General features: G+C 45.2%; 1 protein-coding gene and 1 long non-coding RNA gene across 3 annotated transcripts; one reads left to right on the top strand and one right to left on the bottom strand.

Moving 5' to 3' along the window:
* Nucleotides 1-6,569: 6,569 nt before the first annotated feature.
* On the top strand, nucleotides 6,570-8,210 carry LOC124705488. Of its 2 annotated transcripts, XR_007004036.1 has the most exons (6): nucleotides 6,570-6,610; nucleotides 6,862-7,006; nucleotides 7,114-7,240; nucleotides 7,630-7,702; nucleotides 7,833-8,048; nucleotides 8,127-8,210. It is a non-coding gene; the product is annotated as an uncharacterized LOC124705488 (long non-coding RNA). The 2 variants fall into 2 exon arrangements; XR_007004035.1 differs by lacking the exon at nucleotides 7,630-7,702 and having other exon boundaries at nucleotides 8,127-8,209.
* A 352-nt stretch (nucleotides 8,211-8,562) lies between these two features.
* LOC124707886 (E3 ubiquitin-protein ligase CCNB1IP1 homolog) lies at nucleotides 8,563-9,397 on the bottom strand. The gene is made up of 4 exons (XM_047239581.1): nucleotides 9,312-9,397; nucleotides 9,118-9,190; nucleotides 8,785-8,830; nucleotides 8,563-8,694 (listed from the first exon to the last, which is right to left on the bottom strand). The coding sequence occupies exons 1-4, from the start codon at nucleotides 9,379-9,381 to the stop codon at nucleotides 8,569-8,571; spliced, it is 315 nt and encodes a 104-aa protein (XP_047095537.1). The 5' UTR covers nucleotides 9,382-9,397; the 3' UTR covers nucleotides 8,563-8,568.
* Between the last annotated feature and the right edge of the window lie 7,718 nt (nucleotides 9,398-17,115).

Genomic DNA, 17,115 nt, shown 5'->3' with positions numbered 1-17,115 from the left:
AGTTGGTGAAAGCAAAGGAATTAATTGCTGAAATGAAGAATAAAGGTATGCGTCCTCCTGGTCTTGCGTTCTTCACTTCAATAATGCACAACCTTTGCAACGAAGGAAGGGTAATGGAAGCACAAGACATCCTTGACTTGATCGTACACACAGGTGAGAGGCCTGATGTTGTCACATTTAATACACTAATTGGTGGATATTGCCTAGTCTGCAAGATGGAGGATGCGATGAAAGTATTTGATGCTATGGTATCATATAGTTTGGAACCTTGTAGTGTTACATATGGTATACTTATTAACGGCTATTGCAAGAACAGAAGGATTGACGATGGGCTTACTTTGTTCCAAGAAATGTTGCGAAAGGGGTTAAACCTACAACTTTTAATTATAATGTTGTACTGGATGGGTTATTTCGGGCTGGACGAATTGTTGATGCAAAGGAAAAGTTTCGTGAGATGGCTGAATCTGGATTAAATGTCTGCATCGATACATACTGTATAGTTCTTGGTGGACTTTGTAGAAATAATTGTTCTGATGAAGCAATCACGCTGTTCCAGAAGTTATGTACAGCAAATGTGAAATTGGATAATATTATAATTGTCAATATCATGATTGGTGCATTCTACAGGGTTCAGCGAAACCAGGAAGCTAAGGATTTGTTTGCTGCAATACCAGCCAATGGGTTGGTAGCTGATATTGGTACCTACAGTGTAATGATGAAAAATCTGATTAAGGAAGGCTCAGTGGAAGAAGCTGACAATCTTTTTTCATCAATGGAGAAGAGTGGATGTGCCGCGAACTCTTATTTGCTAAATTGTATCATCAGAAGTTTACTGGAAAAGGGAGATGTAGTCAGAGCTGGAAATTATATGTCTAAAGTTGATGGAAAGAACTCCTCGCTTGAAGCTAAAACTGTTTCGCTGCTGATCGCTCTTTTTTCAACAAAAGGGGAATATAGGAAAAACATAAACTTGCTCCCTACAAAGTACCAGCTTCTGGAAGGAGCCGCTGGAGGTCTGCAGTTCAATAATTGAATCATAATATTTGAATTTAACTCTTCACGAGGTACACTTCAGTTGTTGCTTGCCATAGTCCTTCTGGTGGTACAGGAAATTCATATTATTTTTAAATTGAAATTCAGTCATGGTTTTTCATTTTCCATGTGTTGAAATTTGTTGAAAAGATAAGACTGATTTTTCTCTGGATCTTTTCTCTATTGTAGGATGAGGAAAGGTAGATCAAGCAGTCTCAATCAGCGGATTGGCTTATAAGGATTATGGCTTCTGATAGCTACTAAGGAGGGCGTAGATACTATAGTGTGGGTATAAAAGAAGAAAATATGTGTGTGTGCTTGAGAGAGTGGAAATTTGTGTGATGCAAGTTAGTATAATAGTCTTTTCTTAGTAGATATCCCATAGTTTGATCACCCTGATGATTTCTTCAATAATGGGGTCTGCGGTGGAAGAGGGATGCAGCTGTTTCTAGAAGGAGCTGTTGCAGGTCCGTAGTTCAATAATTGAAATATAATATCTGAACTTAACTCTTCATGAGGTACACTTCGGTTGTTGCTTGCCATAGGTCCTTTTGCTGGTATAGGAAATAGAAATTATTTTTAAATAGAAATTCAGTCCTAGTTTTTTTTTTTTTTTGGAGCAAACGCCAGGAGCTCTGGCTATACAGAGGAAGAAAGGAAAATGATCCAGTTTATGAGGAAAACCGGATCGAAAACCATACATACTTAAGTACCTCCGACATGCGGACTACTCCCAAAGTCTAAAACAACAACACAACAAGATCGAACAACTTGTCGACGACAAAATGCTACATATGCGACAAAACGACACGAAGGTTGCATGAAGTGCATCCATCAAGTAATCTCAGCCGCCTTCTTCTTGGCGCCGACCTTGTTGCCCTTGGCCTTTTTCACCTTCTCCACATTCTTCACAAGGGAGCCAAGCATCGTGATGGAACGAGGCGACAAAGGGGTCTTAAACTTGTTAATGAAGGCATCAAGGGCGTTGTCATCGAACTCAGCGTTCTCTTTCAAGATGCCCAAGACACGCGCAAGCAACTCCTGAGATGTAACATCCTTCCGCAATTGCTTCTGCTTCTCGATGCGACCACTCCGACGAGGCGTGGTGGCCACCTCCTTAGGAGCACGGGGACGCCTAGAGGGCGGTGAAGCAAGGATAGGCGGAGGCACTGGTCGAAAAACCGATGACAAGAAAGCATTGAGCTTGACAGCAGCGGGATCCCCGGGATCAACTTGGATGTCCTCCGCAGGCACGTTTTCTGGAACAACGACACAGGCAGCAGGGATCTCCTCCAAAGACTCACCCAAGGGTGGCATGAGCGCCCGCTTTTTCGAAGCCAAGTTGGCCAAGAAATCGCAAAGCTTGGTGGAGTCGGCCACCTCAGGATCTTCAACAAAAGGCACCAAGGGAAATGCCAACACATCAACCACATCATCAGGTTCAAACGCAGACGCCTCAAGCCTGGAGTGCTCAACCGAAAGAGGGATTGAAGCTTCAACAAAAAACTCAGCCAAGCCAAAACCCTCAACGTCAACAGAGATTGGGCTCTGTGGACACTCAGGGGAAGCAACCTTGTCATCAACCGCATCCGGCGGAAAAGGAGCAAGACCGGAGCAACCCTCAAGAGGCTGACGAAAGACGTCGAACCCGGAGCAACCTAGTTTTTTATTTGCCATGTGTTGAAATCTGTTGAATATTGAAAATATAAGACAATGATTTTTCTGTGGATCTTTTTAATACTGTAGGATGCTGAAAGGTAGATCAAGCAGTCTAAATCAGCAGGTTGCCCTATTAAGGATATTGATTTCTGATGGCTACTAAGGAAGGTGTAGATAGGCCTGAAGCTGTTCTTTAGGATCTGGACCATGATCGCCTTGTAACCCTTCCTGCTTAATAAAGTTCCTCTTTTACCCGCAAAAAAGGAAGGTGTTGATACAGTAGTGTGGATATAAAAAGAAGGAAATATGTGTGTGGCTGTGTGCTTGAGAGAGTCGAGATTTTTGGGATGCAATTTCTTGGTAGATATCCCATAGTTCGATCACCCGGATGATATTTCTTCCATAATGGGGTCTGTGGTGGAAGTGGGATGCAGCTGTTTGGGGTCATTTATTCTGAACCATCAGTACCAACGATCTATGATGATTCAAGGAGTTACATGTACAAAGTTTAAAGTTACTGATTGCAGCCCTATCTGTTCTAAATATATATATGCTGGTAGGTTTGGGGGCACATTGCATGTTTGAGGTACTCTAATTTTTCTTCGGCATGTAGAAACCTTGAATCCCATGAACACCCGTCATTGTATTTCTTAGAGTTGCCCCAGAAAAAAATAAAGAGAAAATTGCATCTAACACCATGCTTTGTGGCATTTGTTGCACAGAACAGAGAAACACGATCATTTTTGCAGCTAGCACAGTTGTTGTTTAATTCGTTGCACCTGGTCTGAATGAACAGCTTAACATGTTATCTGATGAGCGGGGCTCGCTGTTTTGCTTGCGTGGCCATCCACATACCCAACACATAACCCACACTTCCTCAGCACAGCTGAACGAATAAAGAAGAAGAAAACCAGCAGCAAGCCAACGACAAGGGCGACAGACTCCGACGACCCCATCTCCCCATTAAGTGGCTACATCTCCCACCTGCTCTCTAACGGAGATGAGGCGTGGACGATGCTGTCCGGTGTCGGCACCACGCTGGCGACAGTTCCGACGGATTCCGAAGACCCCTGCCGCTTCACTGGGTATGTTCTCCTTTGCCATCTCCCGCCCCCTCCCCTTTGATTATCTATCTTTTCGTTAGCTTTTAGGAGGGGGCCGGAGAAGAAGAACTCTAGGTTGCCTCCCCGAATTTTGGTCTTCGATAGACGTACAAATGCAGTATTTTTCTTAACTTTGTGGTGTGAATTTGATGATTTCAAGAATCTGTATGGGATTGTGCATTTTGTTGAATGAAAATGTGCAGAGGGGAAGGTCCACGGATTTTAGGCAACACATAAATGCTCGTGTGTTGTCACGGATGCTGGAAGTTGTCATATGCCTGGTATTATCGCATCTAAGACATTTGAATTAGTAGCGCAGTGCGAGTACTCTGTGGTTGATGCGTACATTAAAGACATTTGAATTGGTATTGGTGTGTTGATATGAGTTATCAATTTGTCATGAGTGGCGAATGAGGTACGGAATGAATATAAAAGCATTACTTCTATAAATGTTCAAAGACTACCCTCTCAACCAGGGGGTCTGAAAGGGGCAAAACGATCTCGTTCGTCCGTTTCACAGCACAGTAAAGTTCTGAAACCCGCTTTTCACCTCAGCCGTCGGATGTAGTAAGTTTTTCTGTACCGGCCGCTGCTTGTTCTGGGTGCATGACGGCTGGGCCCGTGCATGAGTGGGGCCGTTTGTTTGAGACAGCAAGCATCCGTGCTCGTGTGGCTCAGAAAAACAAAGAGGTGAAACCCTAACCAATTCCGTGCGTCCCGTCCTCCCCCAATCCCCGCCTCCTCTCACCTCCTCCTCCTCCTCTAGAGACAGCGGCGGCTTGGCCTCTCTGCTCTCTGCTCCCGTGCATGCTCTCCTCTCTGCTCCCGTGCGTGCTCGATGGTGGCCCGGGCTAGGCGCTGCAGGAGCGCACATGGGCGGCGTCGACTCGGAGAGTGGCGGCAGAACGGTGCCTCGAGGTCGAGAAGGTCGTCCACAGCCGCCGGTCCGGTGCTCGAGATCTGGCGGATCGGCGCCTCGAGGTCGAGAAGGGCGTCCACACCCGCCAGTGCTCGAGATCTAGCGGATGGAGGGCTGCAGCGGCGGCGGGATCGATCTTGGTCGTCACTCCAACCTGCAGAGCTCCGTGACGTTTTCTTGGTCGAGCTCTGGTTTCTAGCTTGCCCATCCGCAAGTCACTTCTTCACCTGCTAGCCCAGCACACCCATGTTTCCTTCTCTTCCTCTCTGCTGTTGGCCACGCCGGCCATGGCCCTCGAATCCGACGCCTGCATCTACCGGACACATGTACCTCTCAAATCCGTATTGTTGATTATCATCTCTCTTTCTTAGATTTACTGGTTATCTAAATGCTTGAGCAAGGTTGATAGTATAGGTAGCATGTATGAGATTGGGTTATTGTCATTCTAATACAGTTTGTGTTATGCTTAGATATTTTGCATATATGTTTTTAAGATAAAACTCTAACAATTATTTTTCCCTCTTTGCAGCCGCTATTCCAGTAAAGGATTTGATGTGCTAAAACAATAATGTGGAGATAAGTCATATGTCTGATGGAAAATATAGCTATAGCTATTTTTTGTTTGTTTTATCGAGTATCATTTTAGGCTTCGAGTTAGCTGAAAAAGATAATACAATGAGCAATTTTCTACCATGTGATTATAGCATTGATGTCATAACGAGCAGGATGTCTCTTGTGTACTATGAAGAATGCTACTTATATACTTGATTTCTTTGATTTCAGTGGTGGTATGCTTATCATTTCTCCTTATCATTTCAGGCTTCGGCAACGACGAGCATGGCCAAGCTAGACACCAGGTGAGCTCCTCCCAGCCCTTCTCTCTCATTTTGTGTTCTCTCTGCCCTCAATCACATCTTCTAGCAAGCACCCAAAATATCTTAATACATGACAAGGTCGTATCAGTACATTTAGTTCCGTAATAGTTTCATAGTGGTCAATTGTTTTTCTGTCCTGGACAATATGTTTTGTGTTTGAGCCACTGTTACAGCTCTTCTTCTCAAGCTATGGCTTCATAGACTGAAATTTTGGCTAATTAATTTGTTTGCTTGGTTCCTACATTTGATGTATTATTTAAAAGCGGGCATGTTTTAAGTTCTTCTACTTTTTTGTAGAAGAGTATTGCATACTCAGCTACTCCAATTGTTTGGGCCTTTGGGGATGGTGGTCTCGATTGCTGAATCAATGGTGCCATGTCATGCCCCCTATATTACCTTTGCCCAAATCAAAGTGCATATATTTCCACGAGGTTTGTTGTAATACAATACAAGACTTTTGGGCTACGCTGCATTCCTAGAAGATGCTACTTTGGTATATTTTGCAGCATTTAGATATTTTTTTCATTGAATAAAATCGTTCAAGATCTATATATCTTGTATGGTTTTTCTTTTTTGTGGTTATTATTAGTTCTTATCGTGCCTTTTACTTCCTGCAATTTGTTATATAGTTATAGGGGGGCATGGCTGGGACGGTGATGGAGGAGCAATGACGAGCCAAATGGCCATGGCGCCGCCCGCTGGAGCACATCAGCATCTCGTCGCTCGTCAATATTACTTATCCATGTAAGCTCTTTATTCTCGTTCTTCCTCCTAATTTAATTCATTTTTCGCATGGCCATGATGGTGGATTTGCTTAGCCACGCATGGGTACAGAGAAAATTATAGCCATCTCTTCCGTTTATTGGCTTTTTTATTGTTGGAGGTGATGCTAATTCGGTTCACACCGGCGATTATTCTTGTGCTGCATTTGGTCGTTTGCTGCACTTGGATTCAGATAGAAGAGATCCAGTTGCATTGGGATGCCAGAAAGAAGATCCATGAGAGGATCAATGCTATCCACTGTAAGTCTTTTCTTTTTACTACCATGTCTCAACTTCAATCTTCCAAATTGATTTTCCTTTGGTCTTTGTAGCTGAATCTGTGCCTATTCTTTGCATATGTAACATGTTTTTATGTTAAATTACTCTCCAAATGCTGTTGTAAATTAGCTTTGGTCTTGATATTTAACTGCAAGAACTTAGAACTGTGAACTCAGTTAAATTGCCTACTCCATACCTTTGTTTTTTGCCCTCTAAGTGAATGTATATTTCAGTATCTTTGTCAGTTCTGAAATCTCCAGGAGCTGAAGCTCAAGTAAATGAGCTTAGAAAAGTATCAATAAAGCTAAGCAAAGCATTGAACTTGGAAGGGATCAGATCAATGGTGGAAAGATTGACACAAAAGAACAACATTCCACAGTGTGTACCTCTTGCACTTTGTTTTCTTTATTGATGTTGGCATGCACACCTCATTTAAAGCTTTGAGGCTCTGAAGCACTAATATTTGTATTTATTTGTGATCAAAGGGTTGCCAAAGATGTAGAATCAACAGCTAACCAGTCAATGCAAGAGATGAGAGAAACTGAGGGAACTGCTGGCAGAATAGAGACTCTACATGGTTCTGAGTTGCCAAATGGAAATGCCTCTATGACTGTTAGTGTCTCTTTCCATTGCATCATCTAAGATATTTCATTCAATTATTTAAAGAATTATAAGAAATGTGGTTAGGTATTATATATGTGGTATGCATATAATGCTAAAATTCCTATACATGAAGTTGATGCATGTTTCTCAAATTTCCAGTGACTTTTTTTTTTTTAATTTTCTTGCTTTAACTCTCAATACATATACATAACCATGGTGTCATTATACTGGTGGTTATTGCAGTGTTTATTCTTAGCCCCATCACTTGCAAGATAGCTTAGTTTCTTCCAAAATAAATTAGGATATCATAATGCAACCTGCTAAGCAAGGGTTATTGGTTTAATGTTTGAGCTAAGTATACTGATTCTGTGGATATATTGTTTTCTCGTAATTAAAAGAGACCGGAGGGAGTACTTGATATGTGCTTCTTATCAAAGATGATCATGGTGCAAAGATGAATATTTACATATGGTATTATTAGCTTCTATATCGTCCACCTTTTATTTGTGTTTGTCTTGAGATCATAATCCAGATTTTACTAGACTGTTTATGTTCTTTTCGATTACTTGCATTTAAATTGTAGTGTAATTTTTTGGGGTAGGTAAGAGACTGGCGCCAGCGCAATTGAAGCGGGGCGAGGTGATACCGCTGCTGTGCAGCAGCCTGGCAGGCGGTGGGACAGCGGGAGTGGAGTTCAAGACCACAAGCGCGGCTTTGGAAGCGGTGCTTGTCGAGCGACTACGATCACAGCTGATGTCAAGATGCTAACTTGAGCTTCTCCCAACGCCCGCCTTCTTCAAAAGAGATACTAGAAAGGGTCATTACCTTGGATTCATTGTTATTATTTCATACGTTCCAGTAAACCCGAATAATTGATACTATTTATATATTTCAGGCACGTGCTCCAGCCAGTTGCAGTTCCACATGCGGGCCACGTCCACCGCCAGCCACCCGTTGCAGTTGGCGGCCATCTTGTCGGCGCCCCTGGACACGAGGATCTGGCAGCACTTGACCTCACCGCTGGAGGCCGCGTAGTGCAGCGGCGTGCTCCCGGCGCCGATGGCCGCCATGGGCGCCGCAGCGATGGGGAGCGTCTGCGCGCCCAGGGCCGCGTGCTCGTCGATGAGCAGGTGCACGCAGTCGATGTGCCCGTGCAGCGCAGCCAGTTGCAGCGCCGTCACGCCGCCGCTCGCCGGCCTGTTCACGTACCTTTTCTAACTTAACAAAAGAAAAAACCTTGGAAAATAGTAGCATCAAATTGATATTATTAACTCACTTCAGCAACCTTCTTTTTCAATTTTACTTTGTATTACTGGAAAACTAAAGCAGGAGGTTAATCAGACATTACATTTGATATGGCAGACAGAGACGTCGTTCAACAAAACCAGAAGAATAATCCTACTGTAGGCCATGTGAAAAAAATGAAGGATACGTATCTGTGGAGAAACTCCAGTCATTGACATCTGAGGTAACAAATGAAGTTATCAGAACAGATGAACTACAGAAAAATATACTGCATATGTAATTCTGGATCAAATTCAAAAGGTACTTACATTCGTCCATTCATCGCTTGGATTTACGTCAATTTGCTTCATATGGCTGAGAAATAACAAAATATAAAGTTCAGATGATATCATCATAGTATAACATTGATGCTAAGTTTAACCTCAGGTATGAAAAGTGATAAACAACCTTCAGTAACATGTTAAAAAGTGATGTATGTATTTAAGGCTCTAATTAGGAGAAAATATAGATGAGAAATTCGCATGGGAGATTATCTTTCATAGGTACTCTTGCATCATTAGGTACTACAAACTAATGCAGGGCAAGAGAAATGTAGCTTGCACAAAAGATAAAAAATGTTATATCAAGGGTTAACAACTCACGATTTAGAGAGCACTTGATCACAAATAGGACAAGCACCATCGTTACTGAGTATTTTCTTTGCATCCTCCGTACCTGCACAAGAGGTATCAGTTAAAATCAAGCATGTTTTTTCAGTAGCAGCAGAACATATGAACTTCAACTTCTTTACAGTTAGAATTGGATCAAACAGAAAGAGAAAAGATTGCATTCATACATAACAGATGGCCACATGTTGTTGATATGGCCTGCCCTTCCAAGTCCCGCCAGCAAGCATTGCACTTCATTTTGTGTGCCAGAAAAAACCTGCAGGTAGAAACACAGATATATGACATGCAGTACACAAACTGAACATAACTACACAGCAAAATCCAGTGAAAACAGATAAGACTTCAGTGGCTAAGAAGCACCAAAATGCATGACAACTGCAAATAATTACAACATAAATGCAGAAATAACTCTATTTACTGTTTTAACTTGATGATATGTACAAGTACAACCATGCAGGCATTTGTACAACACAATACCATATCTTTTAGTGTTAGTTTTGAATATATAAATTTTACAGTTAAAAGGAATCACATGTTTACTGTGCACCACACAGTTACCAGTGATACCTTGGTACCATACTGTAAAACAATACATGAATTGTCGCAAACATTAGAGATTTTCAACTGGAAACACAATAGCTGCAAACAAGATAATCTAAATGAAAATGAGAAAACAATCAGGCTTACATTGAAGTGAAGCATACAGTTTCTATTACCTCCATTACACATTACCTCATGTTTGACTACACTGTATTGGCCTATACATCCCAGATCAGAGATGAGAAAAGGTATATTTCTACTTTGAACAGGAATCCTAAGAATACTTAGTTTGTCCGCTGAACTCCGTCAACAAAGAAGCATAAAATGGATTTTTAAAGGCCAGAGAAGGCGCAGTTATAACGTTCTCTGAATATGCTTCAAGTGATTTTGTATCACATTTGTTATCATACTTATGAGTTTCAGGTTTCAATCATTTGCTGCTTAAAACCCTTCTGCTGTAAGTGTAATTAACTTAACACTCATATATCCAGTCTTAGAAAAGCAGCTTGTCATGATGAGTTCCTAACCAGGAACACAGATTTAAATGAGCATGTAATAAAACTGTGCCACCTAAAATCCCACCTGAAAATTTGGTAGATAAGAAAAATGGAAATCAACATGCACTTCATGCATTTTGATAATTCAAATTTGCCAGTCAGTTATGAGCAACATATATCAAGATGTTACAGTATCTACCTGTGCATTTATAATCGCCTTCAAAATAGTAGACATCACACGAGACAAGACAGTAGGAACATACAACGGAATATCAGATATATTGTAACCCGGCTACCTATATCACTGACTTTGTAGGCTTAATCAAGTAGACAAGCTTTCTTAGAGCTGCTAACTCCATAACACAGGCAAGAGTTCACTAATGCATAAAAGGGATATTCCACAACATTTAACTCGTAATTCACAATCAGAAACCATTAACTCTTGGAGGAGGCAGGAACTAAGAAATCACAGCCTAAGAATCAAATTTATATAGCAGCTCAAAAGGCATGATCCAACATTCCAACCTGCTTCAAAATTCAAATAGGTGATAGTTGGTTCACATGTCCAATTTTAGTCTCACATGATCTCAACAGTGAAGGTAGGAAGTATAATTCAAAATAAGCCAGCATCATAATTTCGTTTCAAGTTTTGGGTCGGGAGCAGTATCTCTTTAGACGAAGCTGTAGCATCCAGAGCACCCAACGACCGTAGAACTAAGGACACGCAATATATGATGGTCCTGTCTGAAGAAATTGCACCGCATCCTTCAGAATCTAACGATTATACAGCAACAGGTCACAGATTAGGCACACCACAGAAGCTTAAGAGCAGAGCAACTTTACCGATGGAAGCACACCATAGCAGCAGCGCGACCAATTACTCGCCTACTTGGCTCACAAGGGGCCGCAATCGATCGAAGCCTCGGCAAGCTACAACACATGGGCCGCAATTGTAGTTGTTCTGTACAAAAATTCTGTAAAAAAGCGGGAAATTAACTATAATCAATATGTGATTTGTTTCATTCTTGAAGTTGTATTTGGGCTATGTATCATTTAGTGTTCAATGGTTTTATATCCAACTTGCGGTAATGTGTTAGTGCAGATGGTCACCACACATCTGGATGCTAACAAGGTGTTTGGTTTATGATTTTGTAACCTGATTATGGCTTTTGTTCGGTTAAACTTGCTTATAATTAGGTTCTGTGACCGACACCATAAAAGAAGCCTCCCCGTGCATCGGATATATTATACTATTATACATGGCTTGAATATTGCCTTTTGCCATTTGTGCCGGGGAGCAACAGGTCGAAGTGTCTCAAAGACCTAACATTAGCCGATTAAAACTTATGGTTATGTGCGATCTTGCTTTTGCCCGTGAAGGACCATGCTACGGAGGAGATGAAAGCCGATAAGGCGAAGCCGATAAGGCGAAGATGGCAGCTTTGAGTGATGCTTTGAAGGCAGTGGCCATCGAGATGGAAGAGTTGGAGTCGAGTGTGAAGAATAATACACAAGCTATGCATCATATAGTGAATGCACCACTGTCAACAATATGTGCACGGCTTCAGTAACATATTTTGTTTCTGTTTTGAGAACAACTTCCGGGACATTTTTGTTTTGGTTTGAGTAGAGATCGTGGGGGAAGGAAAGAAAATAAGCCGGACTAATTCAAAACAAATAAATGCGCACGTAATAGATAACTCCTTTTGCATGTCCGGCTTCACCAGTGAGACCTTGCCGGATGCTTGGCCCGCCGTCCTGATGACGGCTGCGCCAGGCGATGGTGGATGCTCCCGCATCGCCTTCGCCTCCTACTGTAGCCGAGTCAATCGCTGCTAGATCCGCCGATTCCTCGACGACCAAGCTGATGTCGGTTGACCCGATGACTGCTGGGCCGACGACGGAGGATCCACGCTGATGGACCTCAAAGCGCCTGCGCTCATGGTGGATTCTCCAACAACACCTTCGCCTCCCACGACCTCCTCCGCTTCAGCAACATCAGTGACATTGCGGTTCCTCTCATCTTCCACGCAGCCTACTCTTCCCCCAGCTTCCATCGCCGCCTATTCTACTGGAGCCGCGCGAGAAGAAACCTACACTAGCGGCGGAGTGAGCGAGATGGAGAGATTTTTTTTTGCGATTTTGGGAGTGGTGGCCGGGGAAGGGGGGAATGGATGCGGCCGTGGGAGACGAAGGTTTTATATGCGCCGACCCCTCCACTCCCTCGCCACATAGCTGTACACATCACCGACCCTTCAGGTATTAGTCCTGGTAAGCCCACTCCCAACAAAAAAGTTATTTGAAAGTTATTAAAATGCCCTGCATAGGTAAACTTAGACAGAGCGACGAGATTCTAATATTTCATTGCCATCGGTTGATAAAAGTTTTCAGTTGTTATGCAATCAATTGACCAAAAAATGAAGTTGTTATGCAATACACCAAATTCAACTACGAGTAGCTCCAATGCCCTTCTTCCCGAGTGTGTCTAACAGTTTGAAAGAGGAAGAGGCAAATGTGCAAGTGACCGAAGAAGAAATCGCAGCCATTTAACCGTAATATTCCCCAGTTACCGCTCGAGTGGTAGCAAGTATCCAAAAGAGAGTGGAAGGGACATCGAGAGCATTTTCTCCAGCCTACCCCATCGATTATAACTCAACCGAAGCAAACGGAGTAGCCAAACAAGAGTAGAAGGGCCGTCGAGGGCATTTCCTCCAACGAAACACGCCGAATATTACTATAACTCACCATGGATGGCCATTTCACCTAATACTCCCCCTTTGCTACTGCGATGATGATGGCGGTCGAAAGAGCTACACTTCGCGCTCCCGAGCCTCCGGTATTGAAATAAACCAAGACTTATGGTGAGTAAACGCAGTAACCAGAGAAGAGCTCGAACACACCCCGTCGGATACTACTATAGCTCAAACTGGATGCCCATTTAACCCTAATACCCCTTTACTCGGTGGAAGAGCTCCGCTACAACCTCCGGTCCTAAAATAAGCCAAACCTTATGGTTAGCCTCCGCCATTTGCGCGATAGCGCAACCGGTCATCTAGTTTCATAAAGGATCCAAATATTTATGCTACGGTGTTAGCCTTCTTAGACTTGTGATGTGCATGCACGTGCATATCACTTGCTAGATCTGAACTATTCTCTACAAAATCATTGTCAGTGGGTGAATCCTTTTCATTTGATCCTCCCACTCGAAATTGTCTTGCGGCCACACAACGCCCATGTAGGTAATCAACAAATGCCCTTCTCTTTCTTTTTATTTCTAGATTGTTAGATGGATTTGCTTTGATCTGACATGTTATTTTGTGGTCTTGTTCCTCACAGGATGTGATTACTTTTGCTAAGATGACCCGTCAGCACCTTCATGGACCTTCTCCTATATGTATGAGTTTCATTGCTTTGGTTGAAGATATGTTTGTGCCTGAGATTTGATTAGTGATATTTGTTCCATGTGAGAGAAATATGATGCTGATACCATCCTTCCATAACAGCTGTGGGAGGGGACAAGGTTGGTAGCCGATGGTGTCATGAATATTCAAAGGACGGAGGTGCTCGGCTGGTTATTTTTTGGTGATGGCGGAGGTATAACCCAAAATAACCCGTTCTCAGATTGGGTTATTGTTGTTCTAATGCATTTTGTGTTTTTAGATATCTTTCATATATGTTTTTAAGCCAAAAGCTCCTAATCATTGTTTTTCCCTATTTTTTTCGAGAAAACGCAAAGGACCTTTGCATTTCATTTCATTGAAAAGATAGATAGTTGTTTACATCCTCCTAGGAGGCAGATTACAAGACCAAAAACATCAATGCACATCCCAAGTGGATGGCAACACCACCCGTAAGCCCTGAGCCCCTGCCTTAGCCCAAATCCTAAGCTCATCCTTGATGTTTTGCAACAGGAGGTGCATGGATGGCTGTGCTCCATCGAAGACGAATGAGTTTCTGTGTTTCCATGTCATCCATGTGACCAATAGGGTGGTAGATGCAAGCCCTTTGCAGGGAGGCGCCGGCGTGTCCTGTTTTGCTCAATGCCACCAGTCCAAGAGGCTGAGCTCACCGTCCGGCGGTCGAGCAGTCATCCGCAGCCAGGCTAGGACCTCGTGCCACACCTGTCGGGTGAAGGGGCACTCCAGCATGAGATGGCGCATCGACTCCGTCGCCTGGTCACAGAGGAGGCAGCGCTGGTGGTGAGGAAGGCCATGTCGGGCTAGGCGCTCCGCCGTCCAGCATCTGTCCATGTTTGCCAGCCAGTGAAAGAATTTGACTTTGGGTGGTGCCCATGTCTTCCACACCAATTTCCAGGAGCAACAAGGCGTCGATCCATGGAAGGTGGCTAGGTAGCATGAGTTGGCCGTGTAGATGCCGGAGGCCGTCCACTTCCCGATCAGCTGGTCAGGTTGGTCGTTGAGCGCGGTGTCTTGGATCATGTGCCAGAGCGTCAAGTACTGACCGATCTCGTGGATTCCAAGCAGCCCTTGGATGTCCCTAGCCCAGGCATTGTCGAGCATACCTTCAGCGACCGTTCTGGCCTTGCGACGCCTCTTGGGGATGCAGTTGTATAGTTGCGGCATCAGTTCCTTGATAGCCCTGTCGCGGATCCATCTGTGCTCCCAGAAAAGCGCTCGCTGGCTGTTCCCAATGCGCATGGTGGTCGAGGCAAAGAAGAGCGCGTGCTCGTCGACGGAGAACTGCAGGACAAGGCCGCTCCATGCACGGTTGTCGTCGGTACAGGAGAGCCATAGCCACCGCAGCCTGAGTGCAAGGCCAGCTCGTTCAATGTCCTGGATGCCCAGGCCGCCAAGGGAGATGGGGCGACAGACACGGCTCCAGTTTACATGACAGTTTCCTCCGTTGGCGGCGGCCCGACCAGCCCAGAGAAATCCACGTTTAATCTTTTCGACCATCTTAAGGGCTCTTTTTGGCGGAGCATATGCAAGCAATTGGTGAATGGGGATGGCGCATAGGACAGATTTCACCATTGTCAGGCGACCAGGCTTGCTCATGAGCCCTGCCTTCCAGGTTGGCAGGCGCCCGGCGATTTTGTCGATGACGGGCTGGAGCTGCGCTGTGGTGGGCCTTCGTAGCGTCAAGGGGATGCCAAGGTAGGTGGTTGGGAGATCCACGACAGGGCAGCCCAACTGAGCAAGCAACGATGTGGCCATCTCCTGGCTGTAGCGAAGGAGGCTTGCAGAGCTCTTGGCGAAGTTGACGTTGAGGCCGGAGGCGCGACCAAAGAGGTGTAGGATTTCCTTGACCGCATCAAGGTCGCTAGCGGTGGGGTGGCAGAAGAGGACGACGTCGTCAGCGTATAAGGATATAGGAGGGACGTCTTTCCTTGGGTGTAGTCCTTGTAGGATGCCAAGCCGGACGACATGCTTGAAAAGCTTGTCGAGCACATCGATGGCGAGGACGAAGAGCTGGGGCGACAAGGGGTCACCTTGCCTCAATCCACGTTGATGCCAGATAGGGGGCCCGGGTTCGCCGTTGAGCAGGACGCGCGTGTTCGCAGATGATAGCAATATCGACAACCACTGGAGGAATCTGTCCCCGAAACCATAGCATCGCAGGGCCTCGAAGAGGAACGACCAAGATAGCGAGTCGAAAGCTTTAGATAGGTCAAGCTTGAGGAGGACTCGCGGCTCACCCAACTGGTGTAGGAGCTTTGCCGACTGTCTCACTAACACGAACTTGTCGTGGAGGCTGCGGCCTGTGATGAACGCGTTATGGTTGTTGCTGACGAGGGTGCTGAGTCACGGGGCCAGCCTGAGCGACAAGACCTCGACGAAGATTTTCGCGACCAAGTGTATGAGGCTTATGGGCCAGGTGACTAGCATCGGGTCGCTTGGGTAGCAGTGTTAGAAGCGCCTGGTTGAGCTTGCTAAAATCCCGGCCTCGGAGATCAAATAGCTGCTGAAAGACGGCGACGAAGTCGTCTCGTACCGTGGGCCAGCATGCTCGAACGAATTCGGCGGTAAACCCGTCAGGTCCGGGGGCTTTTCGAGCAGGCAACCTTTTTATTGCGCTCCAGATCTCCTTTCTGTCGAAGGGCGCTTCCAGCTCGTGCCGGTTATGGGCCTCGATAAGCTGGGAGAAGTCAAGGGTGTGCTCCCTGGTGACTGCAGTGCCCAGGAGAGCGTCAAAGTGCTCATACGCGGCCTCAGCCATCTCGGCATGCTCAGTAAGGACGCCCCTGTCCGTGGCAATGTTGAAAACCCTATTTTTCTGCCTCCTGTATGTGCATTGACGGTGGTAGAACGACGTGTTCGCGTCCCCGTCCTTCAAATTGGCGATCCTAGCACGTTGGCGGGCAATGGTGCGGTCGAGGGAGGCTAGCCCAAGGTAGGAGACCTTTAGTTGCTTGCGCTGCTGGTTTTCATGGGCGGTTAGGTGCCTGCTTTCTTGTGCTTTGTCGAAGCGGGAGATGAGCTCACGGGATATCGCCATCTTATCTCTGACATTGCCCACTGTCTTTGCGCTCCAGCTCGAGAGCATGCGTGCCGTTGCTTGTAGCCGTAGCATGAGCCTCTGGAAGGGATCGGCGTCCCAAGCGGAATTCCATGCCACCGTGACCGTGTCTTGGAAGCCGTCAAGCCTCAGCCAGTAATCTTCGAAGTGGAAGCGGCGATGTGCCACCGGCATGGGACAACAATCTAGAAGCAGGGGAGTGTGATCCGAGATGACAGATGCCAAGCAACGGAGGTGACATTCCCCGTGGGTTTCCTCCCAATCGACGGTGCAAAGGACCCGGTCCAGACGAACTAAGGTAGGCGGTGACTGCTCGTTGGACCAGGTATAACGGCGCCCATTGAGGTATATCTCTTTGAGGAGTAAGTCATTGATGAGTCTCCTAAACCTTCCCATCATGCGTCGGTCGAGGTTGTCATTGCTTCTGTCTGCGGCCTGGTAGATTAAGTTGAAATCG

Source organism: Lolium rigidum, chromosome 4 (genome assembly GCF_022539505.1).
Source record: "Lolium rigidum isolate FL_2022 chromosome 4, APGP_CSIRO_Lrig_0.1, whole genome shotgun sequence".
Lineage (NCBI taxonomy): Eukaryota > Viridiplantae > Streptophyta > Magnoliopsida > Poales > Poaceae > Lolium > Lolium rigidum.
Note: the sequence above shows the minus strand (reverse complement) of the source record. Positions and strands in the feature narration are given on the sequence as shown.

Coding starts and splice junctions, on each gene's coding strand:
- LOC124707886 (XM_047239581.1), bottom strand. CDS start 9,381: ATGAAGTGCAATGCTTGCTGGCGGGACTTGGAAGGGCAGGCCATATCA. Junction 8,831..9,117: donor GATCAAGTGCTCTCTAAATC/GTGAGTTGTTAA, acceptor GTTATTTCTCAG/CCATATGAAGCAAATTGACG. Junction 8,695..8,784: donor CAAGCGATGAATGGACGAAT/GTAAGTACCTTT, acceptor TTGTTACCTCAG/ATGTCAATGACTGGAGTTTC.